General features: G+C 28.6%; 1 protein-coding gene across 4 annotated transcripts in view; it reads right to left on the bottom strand.

Annotated features, from left to right (window-relative positions):
- The window catches only part of LOC111630208, a 39,826-nt gene that overhangs the window by 11,527 nt on the left and 3,417 nt on the right, over window positions 1-24,882 (bottom strand). For 2 of the 4 annotated variants that reach the window (XM_023374271.1, XM_023374272.1), the window contains exons 2-5: window positions 12,746-12,929; window positions 441-647; window positions 236-374; window positions 42-153 (exon numbers count right to left, since the gene is read on the bottom strand). In XM_023374271.1, coding sequence (XP_023230039.1) covers window positions 42-153; window positions 236-374; window positions 441-647; window positions 12,746-12,929 — 642 coding nt within the window. The remainder of the gene's footprint in view (window positions 1-41; window positions 154-235; window positions 375-440; window positions 648-12,745; window positions 12,930-24,882) is intronic. The other 2 variants (XM_023374273.1, XM_023374275.1) reach the window with 2 other exon arrangements.

The raw sequence follows: 24,882 nt of genomic DNA, 5'->3' as shown, positions 1-24,882 counted from the left end.
AATATAATTTAAATATTAAAAAGTAATTTAAAGAATTCTACCTGTGACAGTGGACACAAACTAGCCAATTTACTTTGGGACATTTCTCTTAGCAATACCAATACTGCATTTCGAACTGCCGTATCTGTCCATTCTTGTGGATTTTCTGGCATGCTAAAATAAATAATTAAATTATAGCAACATAAACTTGTAAATGCTTAATGAACTAAAAAAAAAAAAGTGATGTTTAATTAACCTGTTTGCCAACCTGTATAATCTGATATATAATGTAGCAACATTTGATAATTCTCCAAGTATTTCTCCTACTGTTACATCATTCATATCAGTAATTTGTTCAAAAGAAAGCTGCTTCCAGTTTTTTATTTGGATTGCTCCTAAATTTAAAAATAATTATTTACAACTTTACATTTTTTAAAGTGAAATTCTTATGTTTAAACTACCTTTGGCACTGACAGTTTCTGCAGCAGAATAACCCAGTCTCAACAATGCTGTCCTGACAAGTTCGTTAAAACGAATAGTTGTAGGCACAATTGCATAACTGTCAAGCTCGACCGTGGGCTGAAGACCTGCAGAGTTATCTGTATGAGGTGTACCTTGAACTTGTTCTATAATCGTATGCACCGGAATTGATTTACTGTGATTCAAAGCTATGAAAATAGTTTTAAAATATAAAATAAATTTTTAAGATTTGTCACATTAAGAATTAGAGATTACAAAACAAAATTATTACATAGTATATATGATTCTGAAAAGAAATAGAATATAAATATCTTATTCAGATATGAAAATTTAATCATCACTATATACAGGATGCATCACAAGTCAGTTAATCAATGTCCACATTTAAGAACAGTTAAAACCATTTTTGAACAGCTGCATGACATATCACTCAAAATTCAGTCACTTCCAATGAAGCAACTTAAATAATAAACACAACAACTATTATAAACTAGTCTTAAGTGCTCTAAAGAAAAAAATATTGGCAAGAACTTTTGCACAACTTTCTCAGCACTTGGCAGGAGAGTTGAGGCAATCAAAAAGGAAATCTGATTATTTTCAATTATCAATCAACATTTATTGTCTATTGGGAATTACTTCCCTATTACAAGGGGTTGTAGAAACATGTATCCATATTTATTTTTAATAAAACTATACATTTTCTTTAATTTTTTAGTTTGCATTTATTTCTCGCGTACATATGCACATATTCTTTANAAAAATAATTATATTATATATTTTTTAAAATTAGAAGCTAATTACAATTTAACACAAGTTTCATGGGAGATGATATGAAGACAAATTTAAAAATTATGATATTTTTATATTCTATGAACAAATATGTAGAAAAATCATCAGCATCATTTTTTCTAAGCTACAGAACTATCTAAAAATACTTCTGTAAAAAGAAAATATATGCCATTTATTTACATAGTGTTATTCTCTTGTTACATTATAGGATCCAGGTAAAATTTCACATTCTCTTCTTTAAATTACATTTGATTCTTTCCTTTACTTCATGTTAGGAACCAAATGTAATTTAGAATAAGATGTGAAATTTTACTTGAATCCTATGATATTACAAGAGAATATGATGCCATATATTTTCCACAGCCTTTTCTTTTTAAAGAGAATTACACTTTACAATATTTTTGTGTAATTTTTTAACTTAGAAAGAAAAGTCAGCACTTATGTTATTTGTTCTTAAGAAAAAAAAAACCATAAATAATTCATTTTTGAATAAAACACTATCAGAAAATGGAAACTACAGAATAAGTATATTGTGAATAGATTTTCTGTTTTTAAAAAGCTTCTTCCCATTTAAATAGAGAGAACTTTTAAAATATGATGGTTTATACAATACACTTTCTAAACAATGATATAAAACAATAAAACAGAAAAAAAAGGTAAACTTTAATGAAACTGCTTACAATAAATACTTTGAAAAGAAAAAACAAATAAGTATTTCATAAAATCTACTTATTAGTTTAGAAAATTACCACATAAAGCAGTTTCTAATTAATTTGTTATGCTGATCAAACCTGAGGAAGATTGTTAAAGACAATCAAAACATTAGGCAACAATAAATTTTGCTGAATAGTTAAAGTCTGAGTATTTCTAATTAATGGCACATACATCAAGTAACATATGTGTTTTTGATTTCAAGTGCAAGCTCTTAATGGTTATTCCCATGTTTTTCAATTTACATTAGGCTCTAGAATTAATGGAAAAATTTTTTTTATTCCCAAATAGAGAATGTTAAAAGATTGGATCAATGAGTCAGTATTTGTAGTGAAAACTATTAGTTAAATTTAACATGTCAAAATCCATACAATGTATTTTTATTTTAATTAATGACAGGAACCAAACTTTAACAGATGTATATAAATTACTCATTGTACAATACACCACTTAAAATATTGTTATTAATATATGTTTTTAAAATATATTCAATTTAATGGACTTTCAGCAATAGCAGACATCCCCTTTCTCTAATTAGTCTAGATATTAAATTGAGGGCCTAATGTAAGTTTTAAATAGTTTGCTTTTTTTATAATTCATATAAATTTTAGTTATACAAACAAAACATTAAAATAATTTCTTCTTTCAGCAATTTAAATAATTTATGCAGTATTAAATTAAGTTTGGATCATAATTCTCTGCATATATTAACTTTAATGTTCAATTCAATATCATTCAATTCATCTATGAGAAAAGAAATTATATCTGTTAAAAATACATTTTATACACAACCTAATAATACCATCTACTATAACAATATATTATAAAAATGTATTGATTGAAATATTGACATCATAATGATTACACCAGACATGGCCAAACCTGATCCACTAGTTTTCTGTAATCTGCATCCAATTTTGATAGATTCTGACTGTTCCATTTAAAACTTCTATAAAGGTTTAAATTGTGTCTAAAACCTCAAAGTAAAGCATGAGGAATGCTCAAGTGGAGTAAAACATTGCTTAAATAGCAATATTTCTATTCCTAAGACATCTAAATCTACACTTGAAAATTGTTATGTATCATGCTGATAAAGTTGAGCATACTATTAATTATTGTAGATTAATTTATACAGTTATTTAGAGTTTTTCTTTCTACTTTTGAGAGATGCAAATGATCATAAATGATTTGAAAGTGAAATTTCCTTCCATATTCAGAATATGGTCCATATATAAGAGTTTGGCCATGCCTGGATTAAACAATTTTAAAAATTTATTAATTAGCAATATAATTTATGAAGAGAAATAATCTAAGTAAATATTGAACAATAATTCCGCTAACAACACTATCAAATAATTTTAATATATATTTAATAATAATAGATAATGCAGTTATAAAATGTATATAATACATAACCTATAAAAAATAGTTCATATCTATAATTAACATATGTACCATCTCAGCATGAATTAAAGCATGCTAAGACAACAAAAATTGCATTAAAAATGTGAAATGAAGTTTTATATGCAAGGATATTTATATGGAGTAATGCCAATAAATCAGATGTTTTCTTAATGTAAACAAGATTTAACCAAGTAAAAATTCAAGGATGACAGATACTTCTTGAGTTTAGTATCTTATACAATAGTATAATATTCCTAATGTGGAATAAACAAATATTTTGTTGTACTGTAATTTGTATATGTAGTAGTGTTGCAACGAATAGTATATTTGGCCAGGAGCGTGGCCGAATAGCCGAATATTTGCCCAACTATTCGGCTTGATTAACACACGTATGAAAATTGGCACGCAAACTGCATTATGGCAAGGACCCTGCTCTCTATTGGCCCACTGTCATTACGCTTCACCAAATCGTGTTAATTCTTGACAGTTCAGACAAGAGCGTCATGGCAGTATGTGAGAAGTGATGATATCAAATGTGGATAACAATGAAATGATCTACACATGTAAATAATGGGAGAAGGACCGCAAAGTGAAAATGTGAAAATAAATATGAAATTGAGTTGATAACATAATCGAACAACTCGATTATGTTAGCAACGCAATAAGCTGCCTTGAACAAATCAAGGCAGCTTATTGGCATGAAATTCGCGGCCATGAATGCCAAACAAACAATTGTTGTCATAGACTTTGGAAAGCTAAATGCTTGTAATGAAAGTCACTTAGCATGCACGGGCAAAAGCCTGAGGTCATTTGGGCTACCAAGCTGTTTCAAATCTATGAAATCATAACTGTGACTTATACCAATGTCCTATCTGTCTCTTTTCTCCATTATCACAAGGCTATGAGTCACGTAATTGTAAAATGGGAAATCTACGACGGAAAAGTGATGAATTGAAAGTATCGTGAGGACATATTATGATGTATGCATAGGCATACGTGGACTAGAGCAATAGAGGAAAGAGAAAAGCAAAGACGAGTGCTTAAAAAAGGATAGGCAGGGTCAGACCTTCAGATGTGTGACGATTCTCGAACGAATAGGTGTGTACGTGTGCTAATCTTTGTAATTATAAATTGTGAATACAAGTGACTAATATTATGTTTTTTTTTATTTTGTGCATGTTATAAGTTATAAATAAATATAAACAAACAGCACTAACCCGATAACATTAAATCTAAATACCAAAATGATTTTTGTTATTTCTTACTCCTGTTTTTAGGTATTCGGCCGAATAGTGATTAAATATTCGGTATTCAGCCGAATACCGAATAGTAACCAAATATTCGTTACATCACTAATATGTAGCATTCATTATATTTATTATTTATTTTGGATTATTTTCCATATCCATATAATTCCATTTTGTTCAATTCATAAAACTAAGTCTAGAAATAATTTTTTTGTTTTAATTTTCAGATTTTAGTATGCTTTTCCAATATTGAAATTAATAATTTCTCTCTTAAAGTTACTCACCAGAACAGTGGCATCTCATTGGAGACAATGTTCTAGATTTTTGCTGAGGAAATGTTAAAATTTTCTGTAGAAAGATGGTAATCTCAACAAGGTTTAAGATATAAAAATCTTAAGCATTATAATTTTTTATTATTAAAATGCATATACAGTTTAAACTGTTATTCTAAGACAAAATTTTCACATCAAACAACTGAAAAATATGTTACTGAAAAATTAAGTTCTGGTTTATATATTTTATATTGAAGACTATTGATATTTTTGGTTTATTTAACTGTAATTAAACAAATAATTATAATCTGAAATATCTCACTGTATTAGGAAACTGCCATTCCAACATTTATAGTATACCTATTATGAATTTAAAGAGAAAGCAAAAAATTTCAGAAAATAAATAAAAATGGCATGATTATAACAATAACTTCCTGCTTTAATGCTGTAGGTCAATTTAATTAGTAATAATATATTTAATGTGTTAGCAAAAATCATGCAGAAGATTACATAAAAGCATTTTATATAATTTTTTTCTTTCATCCAATCAATTGTTTTAATTATCAAATTTTTGTTTTTTGTTACAATAATTACCAAGAATAGATTGTAAAATAAATGAAAGCATGAATTAAAAAGCATAAAAGTTTCAATTATTATAAAACTGAATTTTACAACCAACTATTCTGAAATTTAAATCAAATGATAAACATTCCAAACTTTGATTTATTGCATTAAAATTACATAGCAAGCTATTCTAGACATGAAACTGAATAGATGTTTGATTTGGAATAAAAAGTTTCAAGCATCTCTCTGCCAGGGGAAAATATAATCTCTGCTAGAGTACTTTCATAAAAGTGTTAAAAGCATTTAAGCATTTATTGATAAAAGTATAATTCTCTAAGTTTTTGTACACAAAAATCAGGAAAAATGTTAACTATTTTAAAAAGAATGAGCCCATTCAAATTTTTCAATGACAATGAATTTTAAATATGAATGGAATTAAAAATGCATTATTAATTTGAATATTTTAATGATTGTTATTGCATTTATGATATATTTCACTACTTTTTATTTTATATCAAATATAAAAAAATACAGTTTAGTTAATATAAGTGTGTGCAGTTAATAAAAAAAACTTAGTATTAAAAATGGATGAAGTCAATACCAGATTTCTTCTGGAAGTCAGAATAAAAATTTATTTTTTAAACATTTAAGAAGAAAACTATCATTGTTAGAAAATCATATTCTCAAGAGCAACTAAATGTCTGCTTATCAAGAATATTTCTTTTTATGCATTCTCTTAAAAAATCTGAAATCTTAAAATTTTAATACCCACTTCTTATTGAATGCTATATTCTGTTTTCCAAATTTAAAAACTTTTAGATACTAAGTTATTTGAAATTAGTGCAGAGTTTTTTTTTTTCCTTTTTGAGAGAGAGAGATTATTTAAATTTCAAATAGACAGTTCAGTTATTTCTTGTGAGTATGATCTTGATTATTTGTCATTTAAAAATATTTAAAAAATAAGCTTTCATTATGACTTCTAGAAGAAAAACTATATTCATTATTTGGAGCTATATCTGAATTTTATTTTAGACAGGGATATTAATTTCAATAGATTAAGCCTATAATAAAAATAACCTTTACAGATCATTTTTCTCCATTTGTTTCTTCTTTACATTTGTTCAATTCACCGTTTTGTTTTTTACTTCTCCTCCTCTTCTTTTTTTCTAATAAACCACCGTTTACAGATTTTCTTTCTCGTTGCCTTTCATTTTTCCACCAGTTTTTTAAACTAGACGTTGTAACTTTTGGCCTGAAAATAATTTGACATCAAACTAAAAATATAATTATTAAAATTCAATCAATGTTTACAAAATATACCTTTCTTGTTGACGTACAGTACCCTGGTTGAGAATGTCGACATACATCTGAAGAGTTGCATGAGAAGGGCTCCTATTTGACTGATACCATTCTTTTAACATTGGCAATTCTTTAATTGGATGAAAAGTGAGCCTTCCATCACGAGGACAACCGGTAGAAGTTGCATTTGGTGGCCCTATTATATTTTTATTTATACTATNGGTTGACCTAAAGTTGATCTGTAAAGCAACTTGAAAACATTTGTCCAATATTAAATGTGTGCTGGAAAGTAAAAAGGTGGTTTGCATATTGTTTAAGGGCAAGTTTAAAAAAAACTGTAAATGCAAATTAGTAAAATTTTTGTTAGGTTTGACCCCCTCTACCCCTCATCCTTTAACAACCAAAATTTAATAGTATCAATGCCTCATATATAAAAATAATCCTGTTAAGTTTCAAAATGTTTAGTTCATCCAGCCCTGAGATACAATGCAAAATAGATGCTGAAACACAATTTTGTAAGGTTTTTTTACATTTTTGGGCTCATGGAGTGTCAAAATGTCAAGAAATGCAAAAAATAAAGGGGTAAAAATTTTACCTATTGCCATACTTTCCCCATGCAGATTGGAAAGTAACTCAGTTAACTGACATCCTATAGTTATACTTTTTTTTTTTAACAGAACAACATATAATACAAAGTTTTAAATGTTTTAAATTTTAAACTATTTTTTTCTGAAGTTGGAGCTATTTGGAGTCTGAAGAAAGGTTCAAAGTCCTAACAAACAGATTCAAACTTGTGATTATTTCTTCCTGAAGTGTTAGACAATGTCCTGATTTTATTTCTATTTTCATCACACAACCTCATCAACAAATACTTAAATATTGATCAAGTTGCATGATAGAAATAGAAGTAAAATCAGGACACTTACAAACAAAGCAAAATATCAAAAAAACAAGACAATCATACAAACTAAGTTGCTTAATGACATGTTGCAAGATCCATCTTGTGCACACCTTTCGATATTGCAATTTTTCCATTAAAATCCTATGAATGGGAACCCCAGGAATCAACATGCAGAGATCATCCAGATTAGTGTTACCACCCAACCTAGCTAACATGTTTATTGACAAATTCCAACACTTATTAGGATTTAGTATTTAATATTTGTTTTTTTTTCAATGAAAAAAACAAAAACTTGAAATTGTTTTAATAAACAATTACTAAAATAAATTTAGCACAGGATGTTGGGAGCTTCTGATATTAGCTAACCTATAATAATACACCCTCATCAGAAGCTCCCAACATCCTGACCATATGAAGGTTCTAGAAGCTCTTGAAATTTTCAAAGCTGGAAAACAAAGGAAGTTTGCATCAATTTCAAAAATGAAATAAATATCTCAGGTGCATGGACCATATATTGTTTATCCGTTAGTTCAAAATTTCCCGAACAGAACTTTATAAACCACATTTGCATATTAAAAGCTTAGGAGCATCTTCTCCCACACATTACAAACCTTATTTACTATTTGTATGGCATTGTATCCTTTCTGAAATTCATAAAGAGTAGCATGCCTGATATGCTTTTTTTTCTGAAGACATTTCAACTGGATTTTATTCAAACAAAATATGAAGTAAAAAGTTTAAAATAAGCTTCTAAACAAAGAATACAATCTCTAATTAGCAATAATGTGTTAAATTTCAGGACTTACAATTAAATCACACAACTTGTTAAGTAACAACAGCTGTTAAAAATAGGCAAAAACTTTCTGTTCAACTCAATATAACTTTTACTTATTAACTATAGAATCTTAAAAGGAAGGTTGTAGTATCAACAATCAAAATTAAAAAGGAACTCATTCATAATATAATATATTTATTTATATATCTTGAGTAAAAATTTTTATTTAAATTGCAGGGTATATTTTTCACAGATCATTCTTTTTTATACTATACTTACATATTGTTGCTTGAATCACAATCACTTGTCAAAAAAAAAAAATGAATTAACTTTGATAATGGTAATCATTCCCAAATTTTCAAATTAAATTTTCTGCATTTACATGAAAGGATATCTTTGCAGAAAAAGATCAACATTCACAGATGATAGTGACAAATAGTTGGTTTGACTTGAAATTCTAAATTGTTGCATTCCACAATCTTCTTTATGTCTGGATTCTAGCAAGACTTCTTAAGTTTCTGCTTGGCAAAGCCATCTAACTTATCTTTTACTGAAGAAAACAGTTCCCACTGCTTTTCTTTTTGAAGATGCTTCCTTTCTAATTTTCATGATTGAATCAACAACAAATTTGTATAAGTATACAATAGACAACTCTTCCTTAACACTAGTATCCAAAAGTAAGTTCTTAATTTGATCAACTGCAGAAGAATCAATCTTCTACATGCAGAACAAATTCTTTGATTTTCTCAAAACTTTTGCAAAAATCAAAGAATGAGAAGAACTTATGGGCTGTCCCTAAATTACATAATGCATTTTTAGGGAAAGTTTTGGATCCCCCTCCTTATATGACTTGCTAACAAACTTGAATATCCCTCTCCATTTATTATCCAACATTTCCAGTACCTCCAAATTTTTACAAGAAAAATCAATTACTAGACAGTGACATCTTGTGTTGAAAACCAGTGTTGCCAAATTGGGCTGCAGATGCAGGTATTTAAGTTATGATTTGAAATTAAGTTTAAAATGTAAACAAGATGAAAATCAGACCAAAAATGCACAATCTACAACCCCAAGAAATAAGGTGCAATTCACAGCTAAAATAGCTAACTGACATGAAACATGTGAATCTGGCAGCTCTAGTCCTGAGAGACAGCAAGTTCAACAGTGACTGACAGTAGTTTGCACATTAAATAACTTCCTTGTTAATCACTGCTTTCAACATGAAGATCCACATATACTTCTCCCAAATGACCACTTGGACAATCAGCTGATATTTATTTATATTCAGATTTAAGACTGAAATCACTGTTTAACCAATTCCAACACTTTTTTCATGTGACATGTGAAAAGCGTTGGAATTGAAACTTTATATCCCAATGACTGTTTTCTTCTATGGGAAAAACTATTACTTAATTGTCTCAACACCAGAATTGCCAACCTAAAAAAAGCAAATGGGCTGACAAGTTACCTTACTTCCATCATATCTGGGCCAATACAGTATATATATACTTACAATATGATAAAAAGGCACAAAACTTTGTTAAAAAAGCAAGAAGTTTAAAATTTTGGAATGGAGTAATTTTTGAATTCAAACTTAAACTGTTTTCAGTTAAAATTTATCTGCCAATTGAAAACATAATTTAATTTCTGAACATTAAATGGGTGGGAAAATCAAATTATTTAACTGTCAATACTGGAATCAAACTTAAAGAATTTCAAAAGAATTAAAAGCTAATGGCTTTAATCTTTAAAAAGTCTACAAAAAACAAGTAACAGAAACCTAATTAATGAATTTCATTTATAATTTTGTGCAAAAGCTTGGAAAAGACAGAAAATGATGCTAATTGAGGAAAATGGTGAAAAGGAGGGAAAAAGGTGCAAAATGGAGATTAAAAATTTGGTTTAAATGGATACAGAGATCATTTACTGATGTTTGTTTATGGTTCCCTACAATAGGACCTGCATTAAAAGTAGTGCAGCACCACAGATTCCTGAACTTAATTAGATATATGAAGTAATTTGAATAGAGTTATGTGGTTAGGCCTCCATTCTCATGATAATTTTAATTTTTAAATAGCACAAATAGGCACTTTAGAAGTTAGACAAATGGCCACGGTGGGAAAATAGTTTTAATAACACAAGAATTCTATTGACAAATCTGGAATTTTCCATTTTAAAGCATTTTTTGGTGTTTGTTACTTGAAGCTTGTTCTTAACTAAAATTTTGAGTTTTATGAAGATTTGTTCTAAAGTCAAAAAATTCCTATGCATATTTTTTCTTCATTACAGGTGTTTTTTTTTTTATAAATGTCCAATACTGCTCTTCATGGCCTTGCAGTTTAGTGTGAATCAAACAACAAAGTTGCGCATCATTATGTAGCATAATCCCATTTCACTGTATTGGTCACCTTGTACCACATTACTTATTGCTGTATACACTTGGTTAACCATATCAGCAGCAAACAAAATCAACATGGCAGCCAAGGAGGCAAATTCTCTGAATTTTCGACAAATTTCTCGACTTTTCTGAAATGCTAACAAAAATCCCTGACTTTCCAGGTGCCTAGGAACCATGTATTAGGGGCAGTCAAATGAAAACGAGACAGACTATATAACAAGTGTGGCACGGAAGTTGGTAATGCAAGTGTGTATATAGAAGTGTCCTCTATTGAGAATCAGGAAGGAACAGCATGAACGTTCAAATGCTGTGCCATTTGTCTGTTAGACGTGCTCGAAGTGAGGTTGGCAAGTCGTGTGTGCGTCCACCATCACTATGGAGGTCCGCTGCTCGTTGACTTTCTGGAACATGGCACTACAATTAACACACACTGGTACATAGAAACTTTGCAAAAATTGAAGCGTGCCATCAAATCCAAACACCCAGGAATGTTGACAGACAGCATCATTCTGTTGCAGGATAATGCCCACCCACATGTTACCAAGATTGTTTTGACTACAGTTGCCTATGGAACCATGATTGTACCCAGGCGTGCACCTTTTCGTCCAAAGCAAATTGACGGCCACAAATGTCTTTCCGAAGAAAGACATTTGTGATCCTTACACATCCTCCATACAGTCCCAATTTCTCCCCAAGCGATTTCCATATTTTTGGAGCCCCAAAGAAAGACATTTGTGGCCGTCAATTTGCTTTGGACGAAAAGGTGCACGCCTGGGTACAATCATGGTTCCATAGGCAACTGCAAACATTTTTCTATGAAGGCATTGACTGTCTTGTCTCACAGTGGGATAAATGTATTAACAGTTATGGCAATTACTTTTGAAATAATAAACAGTTTACTTACTTTTTTCCCATCTGTGTCGTTTTCATTTGACTGCCCCTAATATATTTTTTGAATTGTTAAATTTTAGAATATATACAATGATAAATGATAATCAACATAAATTTATATTAATTAATTCCAAAAAATAACAAGTAATAAATATTTTTGAAAAGTATTCATTACTTCAGATTCTTACGAGAAATTCCTACAAACAGAATAGTTACTATTCCAAATCACTACTTTAGCTAAGTTACATACTTACTGCTACAAATGCAGGATGATCAAATGAAAAGTTTAGTTACTGTTTTAAGTCCACTCCATGTAAACTATGTCCTGTTACATGTCACAAGAAACATTTAAATTCTTGAAGATTTATTTATTATGAACTTAAGTAGTGCACTCAAGATTTATTAATCTTTGGAAATGTTGATTGAACAGATAAAAAATTTTTAATGCAAATTCAATAAAATTCCCATCTTATGTGGCCGCTAATTCATAAGTAATATAGAAATATGACATATGATATAAATAAATAAATAATGAATTTTAATTAGGAAAATATTTTTGAAAAATTTACTACTGTTCTTTTCCTTTTACTTTCGGAGTGTCAGGGCCCCTTGGCCCATCCCCTGGGTGTACCACTGGATTTAAGGTATAATATTTGAAATTCTTTGCCAGAATCACCAAACCTACTCTTTTCAAATAAACATTATGTTTGAACAACCTGCATTATAATATAAAAAATTTGTAAAAGTGATATATTCCTCTGTTTCAGTGAAAATTAAATTTCCACTGAAACAGAGAAATATATCATTTTTAAATTCTGTTTTAAATTTATTCAATTTTAATATGTTAGTCTCCAACTATAAGATACTAACACATTAAACAAAATCATCCATTTCAATTTAAAAATTAATTCATTAGACATTTCTAAATTACATTTTTGATTTAACAAATTTACAATAACTCTTCTTTTATATGCATGAAAGTTTTTGGATATTTTTAAATTGAAAAGATGTAAATTAAAAGAAAACAAAGCTTACATGATAAATTACTATAAAATTTACCACCAAACCGATGTTCTGGGCTATGTATTGGACTCCGGACAATAGGCGCACGACTTCCAATTTCTATAAGTCCATCATGTTCTCTACGATCAAACAATTCTCCTAAGCTGTTACTGGAATTTAATCCAATACCAATATTAGCTGGTGAGAGTGAAAGTCCCTAAAAAAATTTAAATAAAAAAATTTGTAATTATTATATAATATTCTTATCCTATCATTGATATGAACAACAGGCTATATTTTCTTATATTTATTATTTGATTGTATACTGATATGCTTTAATATTATTCAATACAAATTTATAGAATGCATTATCATTATCATCTATAAAGGATAAATACTATGCTTCCAAGTAATAAAACCTAGAAATGATTTAGTCACTAAAATAAAAACTACAAGAAAATATTACCTGAAGGATTTAAATATATTTAGCAATGTAAAATATAATAAAATGTGTGTTAATTTAACATGCTTTGATGTAATTGGTAAAATTTTGGATACACAAATAATTTTTGATCTTACATAATCTAAAAATACATTATTACTTTTATACTTGTTGACACAAATTATCATAATGCCATTTATAAATTTACAGCTTGTTCACTTTCTGAATTCTCTATGGATAAATTAAATTTTAAATAAAAAAATTAATTGCACTTTATGTCAAAAAATGGTTTAATAGAATACATTACATTGTAACATTACATCTTATTGAACTCGGATAGTTTGAAATCTCATTAATTCATAACTATACTATTTGTCCCTACTGGAGATATAGAGATTTACATGTTAGATTGAAATATGGCTACTTCAAAATTTGAAGTGAAAATTCTGTCCAAACTGATCTGAATATGTTAACTCATTCATTTAGATTGAAGTGCCTCCATACCATAAGAGAACAACAGACCAAGAACAACTCTAACCAAGTCAATATGGCTTTGCTTTTACAGTAACACATTTTCTGGTGTCACCTTACGTATGGAATACCCTTTTTTCTCTTATCTCATAAAACATGGGTGTGTTTTGGGATTGCAAGATTGGACTACATGTAACAGACTAAGATATTTGTAGGGTTTAAGGCTGCTAGATTTGGGTGACTTACTACTTTTTGGACCACTTTAAAAATAATTTGGACTACATTTAGAGGAATTTTGCTTTATAAAACCTATCCAGCAACCTGTGAGGTTCTCAACAGACACAAGCTGTTACCTGAAGTTATTTACTAGCAGATGAGCCCAGCATTGCTTGGGCAAAAAATAACTACAAAGATTATTATTATTATTATTAGATTATTTCATACTTCTAACCTTTGTACTTATGTAAATTAAATATTATAATATAAGTACAAAGGTTATCTTACATAAGGGTTTATCACACCAAGTGCTCAATCTGACATATTTTAAAAGTTCTTTAAATTGTGTACAGTAGGGGTATAAGCCTACAATTCTCATGCTTATTGAAATACTCAAATGATACAAAATGGCACAATTTCATTGGTCAAGTAGAAACAAATTGAAAATACAATAACTTAAATCTTTTCAGATATATTTTTTCCTAATGTTAACTCTAAGAAACTGTACCATTTGATATTTGGCAGTAAATGGTAATCTACCAATGAATGAAATTTTGTGAAAAAACGAACCAAATATTTAAACTTGGCAATCTCAAAAACCACTTAAAACATTTTGTACCTGCTGGTAACCTCATATTATGTAATTTTCCTATCCAAATGTCACCATACCACTTATCCATAGACAGAAGGAAGTGTTGTGAAAGGAGGCCAAAGTAATTCAACCAAAAGTAGTCATTGACCTCCTTCTGAAAGAAAGGATGGTCAATGACTACTAATTAATACTGGTCTACTATTAATATTTGAAAAGTTATCTGTTGCAGGTTGTGATGGACCCACATGTGATCAAAGTTGCTAACCTCAATGTCCAAAAGACTTCATATGACTTGTTTAAATAAATAAAAAAAATCTTGTAAAAATGCCAGAATAATTGCTTTTATGTGATGATAAAGTATTTATATTTTTGTAACAGATTGTATAAACTATGTGGGAAGCATGTTCTTGTAAATATCATGTTTATAGAAAAATTATTGGACTGCAATTTGAAAAAATTGTAGACCTATAAACTCCCACTGTCATCCACCTGTCTGTCCTTCCTTAATGTCAAAAAAGGAGTTAGAGAGATGGAAGTCAAAACCAAATATGCTTAGGGATAGGAGGCCCAGATTAACTATATAAGTACTTCCAGTTTGGACTGGAAGTAACATTACTTCAATTCAAAATTTTCCCCTGAATGAAGTTAGTTATTATAGATAACCAGCAAGACTCTATTGCTAACAGGAACAGTACTAAACAGTACTAAAGTCCAGACACCACTAAAAGAATTGAGAACATTGTGATGAAAAATTGCAGCCAGGCATTGTGACAATGTCACAATAAGTAATCACTCATTAGAATTAGTTTGGCTTATTTGGCTATGGCTATGCAACACATGAGCGATCTGCTGAGGGAGATCCATCTCAGGAAGACTTTTAATGGAAAGCTGGACTCTATTTAGATGTTACTAATGTGAAGTAAACCCAGAAAACTCCATATGGCCAGCCTGTTGGCCATGCCCGAACTCATGACTAACTAATTACCAATGTTTGGTGGTTTTATCCACTCAGCTACTGGAGGGCACTTATTAGAATTAAGAAAGTACCATTTAGAAATAAAAAAACCCAAGTTGTTAGATATGAAAAAGTAAGTACTTATACTTTTCGCAGGGTAAAACTTTCCATTTCAAGGCAAAAAATTTATAAACCCACTTTCTGGGTGGGAGTTTTCATAGTTGCAAGAAAATTTTGACTATTCATGATATGAGCCATTGATTTTGAAAGTGGAGCAAGTCCATTTTATGTTATTGCTAGATATTTAATGGTTTGCATTTGAATGAGTTTAAAAATATTTGTAAGCAGTAATAGACTTGTTTTATATATTTTTTGGTCTTATTTCATGTAAATTTAATATGCAATAATGGTTATTCGTGTTAGGTGAAAAAAATCATGGTTTTGGTATGTGCCAATTGACTTGTCTCACTTTCAAAAGTAATTTGTTGTTGAAAATGTTGATTTTTCTTTGAATGGAATATAGTTATAACAACAAAAAATTGAATATTTTATTTATTTACTTATTTATTTTATTTCAACATTTCATACTTCTTTCGAAAAGCTACAATAAAACAAAAACTAAATTTAATTTTATAAGAAAAAGTGGATAAAATAAGAAAAATATTCAGTGATAAGTTGCATGAATATAATTAGATTTCTTAGTTTAGATAGTAAAGATTTTTAAAATATTCATGATGAATGGATGGTACATAGGATAATAAATCCATCATATCTTTATATTTCTCTTTAGAGTAGACTTGTCTCACTTTCAAAATCAACTCACAATAAATATTGTTGACGATATAAATTACTATTCCCAAATTTATACTGATATTATAAGATATTTACTGTGAACTGATTAAAAAACATAAATTTTATGTTAATTTGCAATACAAATTAGCTATTTTAACTATTTTTTTCACAAAATGGACTTGCCCCACTTTCAGAATCAAAGCTCATAAATTTAACAAAAATGTTATAATTTTTGTTGATCATTGCCAAGTTTACTGTTGGAATAACAATCAATGAGCTAACTGTGACTGATTTATAATTATTATTATGGGGGGGGAGTTGGTGTTGCGTTCGAGGCTGCTGGTGAATTTTTGTTTCAGCTTTGGAGTGCTGCTTAGGTGTCTTACGTTTTCTAGAGCAATGAATGGATACCGGAAGATTCAATTTGATATGAATAGAATGAGCTCCAAGTTAATAAAATGTTTGCTATTAATTTCAGGAATTGAATCTAATCCGGGGCCGTTGTCGAGATCCCCTCCGGACATGGATAGGGTTGATATGCAAAAGAGAGGTTGTGGTAGACCTCGTAAGGGGGATGCTGGAGAAACTGGAAGAGGTCTTTTAACTGAAGTTGTAGAGGAGGAACTTGTGTTACTTGATAAAAATCCGTTGAAGCATAACTCGGTGGGAGTGAGAAATGCAAAAATAAAGGATTATTTTACTCCATCAGTTAGTGTGCAAAAAGATCTCTGAAGAATCACAATACACTATTAAAACAGTTTATGACCTAATCCAGGAGAAATTTTCACAACTTTCTGTGGACCTGAGTGAAATTAAGGAAGAGCTAAGTACAATGAAAAAGAAGTATAATGATCTAAGGGAAGACTTGTCTGTCGTGTCTCATAAAGTGAAAAAAATGGAACGAAGTGCTAATTATGATGGATTATTGAGAGGTAAGGTTGAATTTCAATTGGATCAGTTGATTAATGAAAAAATTAGAAACAACATTGTTATTTTTAATTTTCCGTTTTTAACTGATGATCCGTCTGCTGAGATCTCATTTATAAAAATCGAATTAGGCTTAAAGGACTTCAGTCTGGCCAGTTTAGTCAGATTTTCTAGAAATAATACTAAATCTATAGTTAAAATTTCTCTTGCATCGGTCTAAGAGAAATTTAGTTCTGAGAGGATTCTGGACAGCAAGGTCAAACATGTCTAAAAGGTTCAAGGAGAATATTATTTTGACGGCTGATTTGTGTAAGCAGTCTAGGGTTAGAAGGAAAAAACTGGTTACAAGAATAATACAGGAGAAGTCCAGTGGCCAAAAAATCATAGTTAGAGATGACTATTATATTAAGGATGGAGTTATGTTTACTTACGATATATACACAAATGAAATTATTCAGTTGGACCATTTTTTATAAGAAACCAGAGGTCTGACTCCGGTAAAATGCCAAGGTTGATGGACGATATTAAGAAGAATGTAGAAGATAAGGGAAATAATAACTCAGAGACTCAGTTAAGTAATAATAATCTGAACTCAATACATTTGGTTTCCCAGGAGTTGGATCATTATGATTTGGCTGAAAATGTGCACAGTACTTTCTGGAATAATCAAGGAATGATTAATAAGACTAATGATCGATCCATTCTGCAGTACGGGTTATCAAATGATGATGTGGGTATTGCCGAGACATGGTCAGTTGATTCTGTTTTTTTAGAGAACTCGAGTTTTCAAAAAGTGTTCTGGATATCCCATAGTTCAGCACTTAAGGAGCAAAGATTTGGTAGACCAGCAGGAGGTCTTTCGTTGTAGATTGAGAGATCCTTGGGTTATATGAGGTTTATACAAATGAAACTTTGTTATATTAGTGTCTTAGTTGAACTAAATTCTAAATTTCATAAACTGTAGAGAACTAGATTCCTAAGTATCTTAGTGGTATATATTAACCCATCTGTAAATCATAGTAGAATATTTGAAGAATTACAAACAAGAGACTTTATACAGTGTCGTCTTAATGCTCGTACATTGGTGATTGACAACAAAATATAAATATACGAGAACAAGTTATGCCCAAGATCTCTTATGCCTTTTTCTAAGTTTTATCTTATTTGTGAATGTAAGAAGAGCCTAGAGTTGAAACAGAGATATGATCTTGTAGACTTTAGAGTATGTGAATCGGTGGAAGCAATGTATGTGATGTTCCATCGTGCAACCCAAAAAATAGTACAATTTATATAATTATGTTAAGAAGTTTTGATGTTTAATTGATTTTGTAATAATACTGAAGATAAAGATAATGAGTAGAACTCCCTTTGTAACAGGCAGTAGCCTTCTACTAATAAAATTTGATTTGATAATTATTATTATTATAATATTCTCTGCCTTTGAACACCTAACTGAACAGTATCTATGAATAATAGATGCTATTTAGTTATATCCCTAATTAAAAAGAAATCTTTTGTTATTACAAAGTATTTCTTTTTTAATTTGGGACAGAACAAGCTTTACTGAAATACAATAAATATATATACCCCTGATTATACATACTGATAATCAGGGTGAGTGGACAGTGGTATCTTGTACTTCAAATTTAATTCATTTAAGTAGTGTTTACTGATAACCAATAAGTTCCTTTTTCATTTCAATCATTGTTATTACAATATTCCTCTTAGGCTTAACTGGCATCTCAGGGGATGCAATAAGTTAGAATTTAAGGTGTACTTTTAATAAGTATTTTTAATTAAATTATAACAACTGGAACTTAACACATTATTGCTAAAGTGAGATTGTATTCCTTGTTTAGAAGCTTATTTTAAACTTTTTGCTTAACTTGATTTTATTCAAACAAAATGCAAAAATGTCTGCAAATAAATACATTGGCATATTATGCATTACTAGTTTTGGAAAGGATATAATTTTATACAAAATAGTAAAAAAATTCATAGTGTGTGTAAGGAAAATGCTTCTGAACTTCAACCATGTCAAATGTGGTCAAAAAGTTTCCTTTGAGAAATTTTGAACTAAAGGATAGAAAATGTACAGGACACCCTAAAGTTATGTACAAAGAAACTTTGTGGGAATAATACATATAAATAAAGCCAAAAATCACTGAAAACATATAAACTAAGAGAGACAGATGATTTGGGCACACAACAGATTGTGTTTATGCTTCCTGTGCAGTTTGAACTTTGCAGCATTGTTTAAACTCCGAAGCATTTAAGTACAAGGCACCAATATAAATTAAAAATGCATTTCTAAAGTTAATAAATACTTTGTGGTGTTAATTTTGTTTTTGATTCTAAAGAAAAAAAAAAGAGTATTTTTGCCACAACTAAGGTTGCCAGGTATGGTACTTGGAGATAAAAATCAGGACAAAATGAGTTCTTCCTGAAAGATATTGGGACACTTCAATTCTAGATGTGTATTTTTACTGTCAGTGACAAATACATTAAAAATGTGAAAAAAGAAAAACAAAATACTTCATTGTAGGAACAGTTTTTAGTTTAACATCCTCTTGTTGCTAGATGGCAGTTAGAAAAATTCCGGAACAATCCCAAAAATCCAGGACATCTGACAACTCTAGTCACAACCTATAATTTTTTCAAAATAGACAAGTTTTCATTTTATTCATGTTATTAATTAAACAAGTTGTATTGTGTTTTAAGTACAGAAAAACCATATACTTTTTAAATAACAGTTCTGCTTATGCTTAAATGATTAATGGGTACTAACACCCAATACCTGTAATATAGTAATATTGCATGCAAGTAAAATGAAAATATAAGCAGCTGATTAATGAATTCTTTGATCCATTTGTATTTGTATATTCAGCCATTCATATTTTCATTTTACTTATATGCAGTATTGAATAATAAATTTGATTTGATATCCAATTATAAAAGAATTTTAGCTTTGATTATTAATACTAGCCAATTATACAGTGGTTGCTTTGCTTATATATATATAAATATTTGTCGTATTCTTCTTTTGTTTGGGTTTTTAAATGTAATTTTACTTTATTAAAAAATTTTTATAATAAATTTTGAACACATCCAATAAAATTCTGTACTATTTTTGTATTTCTAACTTGGCACCTACTATAAACAAAGATTGTCAACATGTTCACAATTTCTTTTTATGTGTAGACCTAATAAACATCTATGTAATATGCAAGCATTAAAACTTTATTTTTATGTAAGTGTGGTAGTTGTTTTTGTATTACCTAACAGTTTATAATATATATGCATGAATCCTGTAGTTTGGACAATTGGTTTCATTATGGGAGAATCAGAAATCTAGAGCTGGTTGTCTGCTTGACAAATAGCACAAAGTCTTAATTTCTAATCCTGATAGACTAGATACAAATACCAAATGATTAATATGTAATATATTGATATTTATTGATGTCAGTTTGTAAAATCAACCTAGTCTAATTATAAAAAAATCTATGATAGGCATGAATATTTTTAGATTAAAACAAAAATGCATTTTCAAGAGCTTAATTAAATTAACAAAATGCAAATTAAGAGCAAATTGAAAGAAAAACTTAAGCTTAAATTTGTTGTTAACCACTTGATTTTTTTTTAAATTTAGAAATATTTGAGATTATTATAAGTGAAAAATTGTGACACACAGTTTTAAAGCAAACAAAACAATCTACAGCAATTCAAAAAGTTTCAATTAATTACAGTAGAGCATCGATTATCCAACCCCCGATTAACTGTCACATTGGTTAACCGACCATTCTAGTTGGCACATTTCAAATGTCTGTTAGTGAAGTGGCGCTACAATATTTGGGTATGTCTTGGCTACTTTAATATTATTTTTGTTAAATTTTTGTGTGTTTTAGCTGGCAACACTGGCTCGACCATGAAAGGGAGGCCAGTATTTAAACGAGACTTAATTTTCTAATTATGAGTGGTTGTTTGTTTTGTGAGCAATAAAATAATTTAAAAATAATTTTTTACGATACAATAGTGACGATTATTATTTAAAAAAAAATTTTGTTATGTTTAACATCGATGAAAATTAAATGTGAAGTAGGTTAATAGCAATATACTAATATACTAATTACATGGGATATACTAATATACTATACTAATGTATTTTTTTCATTCTTTTCGGTTATCCGACCAACCCGCGTCCCCAATTGAGTCGGATAATCGATGCTCTACTGTAATTATTACTGCTAACAAAGTTACCCATCATTAAACAATACTAATTCATAACAATTTAGTTTTCCAAAGTTATTACTGTATTACTGTTTTACATTTAATGCTGATTTGTATTTGAAAACTACTTTATAATTATCAGATTCATTTTGCTAAGTTCATATTTGACTTAGCAAAATGAAAATATTTGCTAAGTCAAATATTTTCATTATTAATGTAAGAATTTTTCAAAAGATTTTTAAAAAGAAATTAATATAAAGAAATTATTTTATAATTAAATTATGAATGCATTAATACATTCCATGATTTATCTAATATTACTATATCTATTTTTATAACTACTGTATCCTTATTTTTGTAAACAGGACATGGCAAATCAATTGGCATAATCTGAAATTAGTATAATATTCATAAAGCATACATAACTAGATGAAATATTAAAAATAAATAAACCCTTCAAATCTATCATCAATATATCAATAAATGTTTTCAGCTACATTAGAAGACATAATCAAGTTTATTCTATAATACTTGTACTGATGTTCTGTATTTAATTTAAGAATCTAATTATGATTACTAATATAGCTGAAAACATTCATTAAAAAATCAATGATGGATATTAAACATTTATTTATTTTTAGTCTAACATTAATTAGTATTTACATGTGAATCAACAATCATTGCTGCATTAATTAAATACCAGTAGAGTGGATCACTAGCAAGTTATATGATTAGCAACCACTAAAATAAATAAAAAATGTATTATTTTTTATATAGATAATTTTAAACAGTACATAAAAAAGTTCCAATTTTAAAAAGAATTTTGTTTAAGTCCATCAGAAGTACAGTACTTCCAATAAGAAATGTACCTCTAAAAGCAATAGAACTTAATGTTCTATTTTAAACACTATTAAAGTAAATATTTTTCTGCTTGTAGCACAATACAAATAAATCAAAATGCAAAATAATAATAAAAAAAAAATGCTTGACATATCAACACAGAAAATGTATTTAAGATAAATCCATTGAGAAAACAATTTTTATTATTTCTTGATGGAAGTAAATTCTGTATTATAAAATTTTAAAATCCAATTTAAAGAATTTAAAAATAAAGTAATCTATATATAAAATGCATTCATTTAAATTATTTCACCTACTGTCTATAATTTTTTAAATAGAATTTATATATATATAATTTCCTTGTATGTACTTGTTAGGTAACTTTTTATAAATAATCAATATCTCCAATAATAAATTGTCACATATTTTAGCACTTTCCTCCATTCTCTTACTTATATTATCTGTATGAATAAGCTGAAAAATAGATAACATACAATTAAAAATTTTTGATAAAAGAATAAGGAATAAAAATGTATTTTAATAGTGTGATGAAAATTATGAATGTAAAAATATCAAATATTGACAATGACTACAGATATATAATTTGCATAAAATGATATGTTTATATATATAATTTGATTTAAAATTTGTATATGAATAGTATTTTCTGTAGCATACTGCATTATAGTCAGGATTATTTTTCAGCTAGAATGCACTGGTATGTACTGTACAGTATGTAACAGTAAAATTTTTAGAAAAAGAGCATTGGTTATAAATTGCAATATAATCCAATTTAAGAGATACAAAGATTATATAAAAATGCAAAGGATATTTACAATATGGAAACCCCTAGCATAGACTCATATTTGCATTATTACTGTTATGATGAAATGGTAAACAAGTTAGCAGCTTTTTTGGCCCTTAATTTTAATTTTAAAAAAATATTGGCTATTCAATGCTACTTTTGAGTTAGTGACATTCACATTGTGGTGTTTTGTGTGTCATCTTGGGAAGAAGAATATATTCTTTGTTAGCAGGTGGAATTGATGTTATTATTGATTGTCACCAGAGAAGAATAACTTATTTGATCCTAGTGTTAAGTTATAGAAATAGACATTATATTACTTCCCCCCGAATGGCACAACAAGTTTTACAGAATGTTGAGTTATTGAGAGTCAAGTTTCTGGGACTCTACCATAATATAATATTGAAAGGAAATTGATAGAAAAAATTTTTTTAAAAGGGATTTCTACATGAAAAAGATTGGAAACTGTTGGTCTACTGAAAGCATCTTTAAGAACAACCAAGCCAGTAATTGAGAATAAGCATAGAGCAAAGTTCTAAAGATAGTATAATGTGTAGCATTTGGGAAGTTAACAGCTGCACTCCATTTGGGAAGTTAACAGCTGTTATATTATTAACTTTAGTCAAGAAACTTCCAGTTTAAATGCAACAGTTAAAGAAGAACATAGATAAGTTAAAGGAAGAGAATATGGCAGGTATCTATATAGTCAGGCTTTCTAGGGAATGCAATATTTTATGTAGATCTTTAAAATATCACCTATAGATACATTATGATTCTATCACTAAGGATGATCTAGTGAGAACTATGCTAAGTGCAGGCCTTATATAGCAATGTGCAAGTTGATGGGAGAATCTTTTAATTATTAAAAAAAAAAGTAAAAAAATTTTAATTTAAAATATTAAAAAAGTATCAGAATTTGGAATTAAGCTTTTAAGCTGTTTAATCTGATCTTTCAAAGTTTGAACTTAATTTTGTTCCAAATGTAGTCAGCTCTACAGATTTTAAAGCCTGTTCTTTAAAGAATGAAAATATTTCTCTATATAAATAAATTTTTTGGTTTCCTGAAATAAACATTTTGTTTTATTTATTTAACTTCTCTATATTTTCTTGAAGTTTCATAATATCATAAGCAATTATTATTCAATATTCAGTAAATTACTTAATAAAATTGAAAATTTTATTTATTAATTTTTATGATTAAATAATATATGATATATAATAAATAAGACAAACAGATAATGTTTTTTTGTTTAGCATTTTATTTGAAACATATTAAAATTATCTTTATCTCAATGAAATTTATCTCACAATTAAAATTACACATAATTGTCAATTTGGAGAAAACATCTGAAAATTAAAATACTGTAGTAGCTATTTATTTCACTGTTAAAACATTCAAATTATTATTAGTAATAATAATAATAATAAAACCATATTTAAAAGTTCATTAATTTTTTTCATTAATCTAAATTTATAATTATTATTTAACAAAACTATTTATATTCAATTCATGAATCTAGTGATATCCTATACAGTGGTACCTCAGGATACGAAATTAAACTGTTTCGAAACTCAGATCGTATCATGAAAATGTCATAAGGTGATTCATTTTTCCCCATACGATTACATGTAAAACCAAATAATTCGTTCCAGTACGAAAAACACTGAAATAATAACTATAGTAAGGAAAACACTGAAAAATGCATTTTGTAGTTGTAAATGTATAAATAACCATAATAGAATAATAATTGATTAAAAAAATGCAGTTTTATTTGCACTTTACCTCTGAGGATAGACAACCGTGGAGGTGTAAACTGGTGGCAGAAGAGAGGGAGAAGGGAAATAATACTAAAACTTAACTTACATAACATAATGCAACAATAACTTAAAAATAACTTAACAC

The sequence above is a fragment of the Centruroides sculpturatus genome, unplaced genomic scaffold (assembly GCF_000671375.1).
Source record: "Centruroides sculpturatus isolate CEXI.00-Female unplaced genomic scaffold, Cexi_2.0 scaffold623, whole genome shotgun sequence".
Lineage (NCBI taxonomy): Eukaryota > Metazoa > Arthropoda > Arachnida > Scorpiones > Buthidae > Centruroides > Centruroides sculpturatus.
The sequence above is the reverse complement of the archived record's forward strand: the minus strand, read 5'-3'. Positions and strand labels throughout refer to the sequence as shown.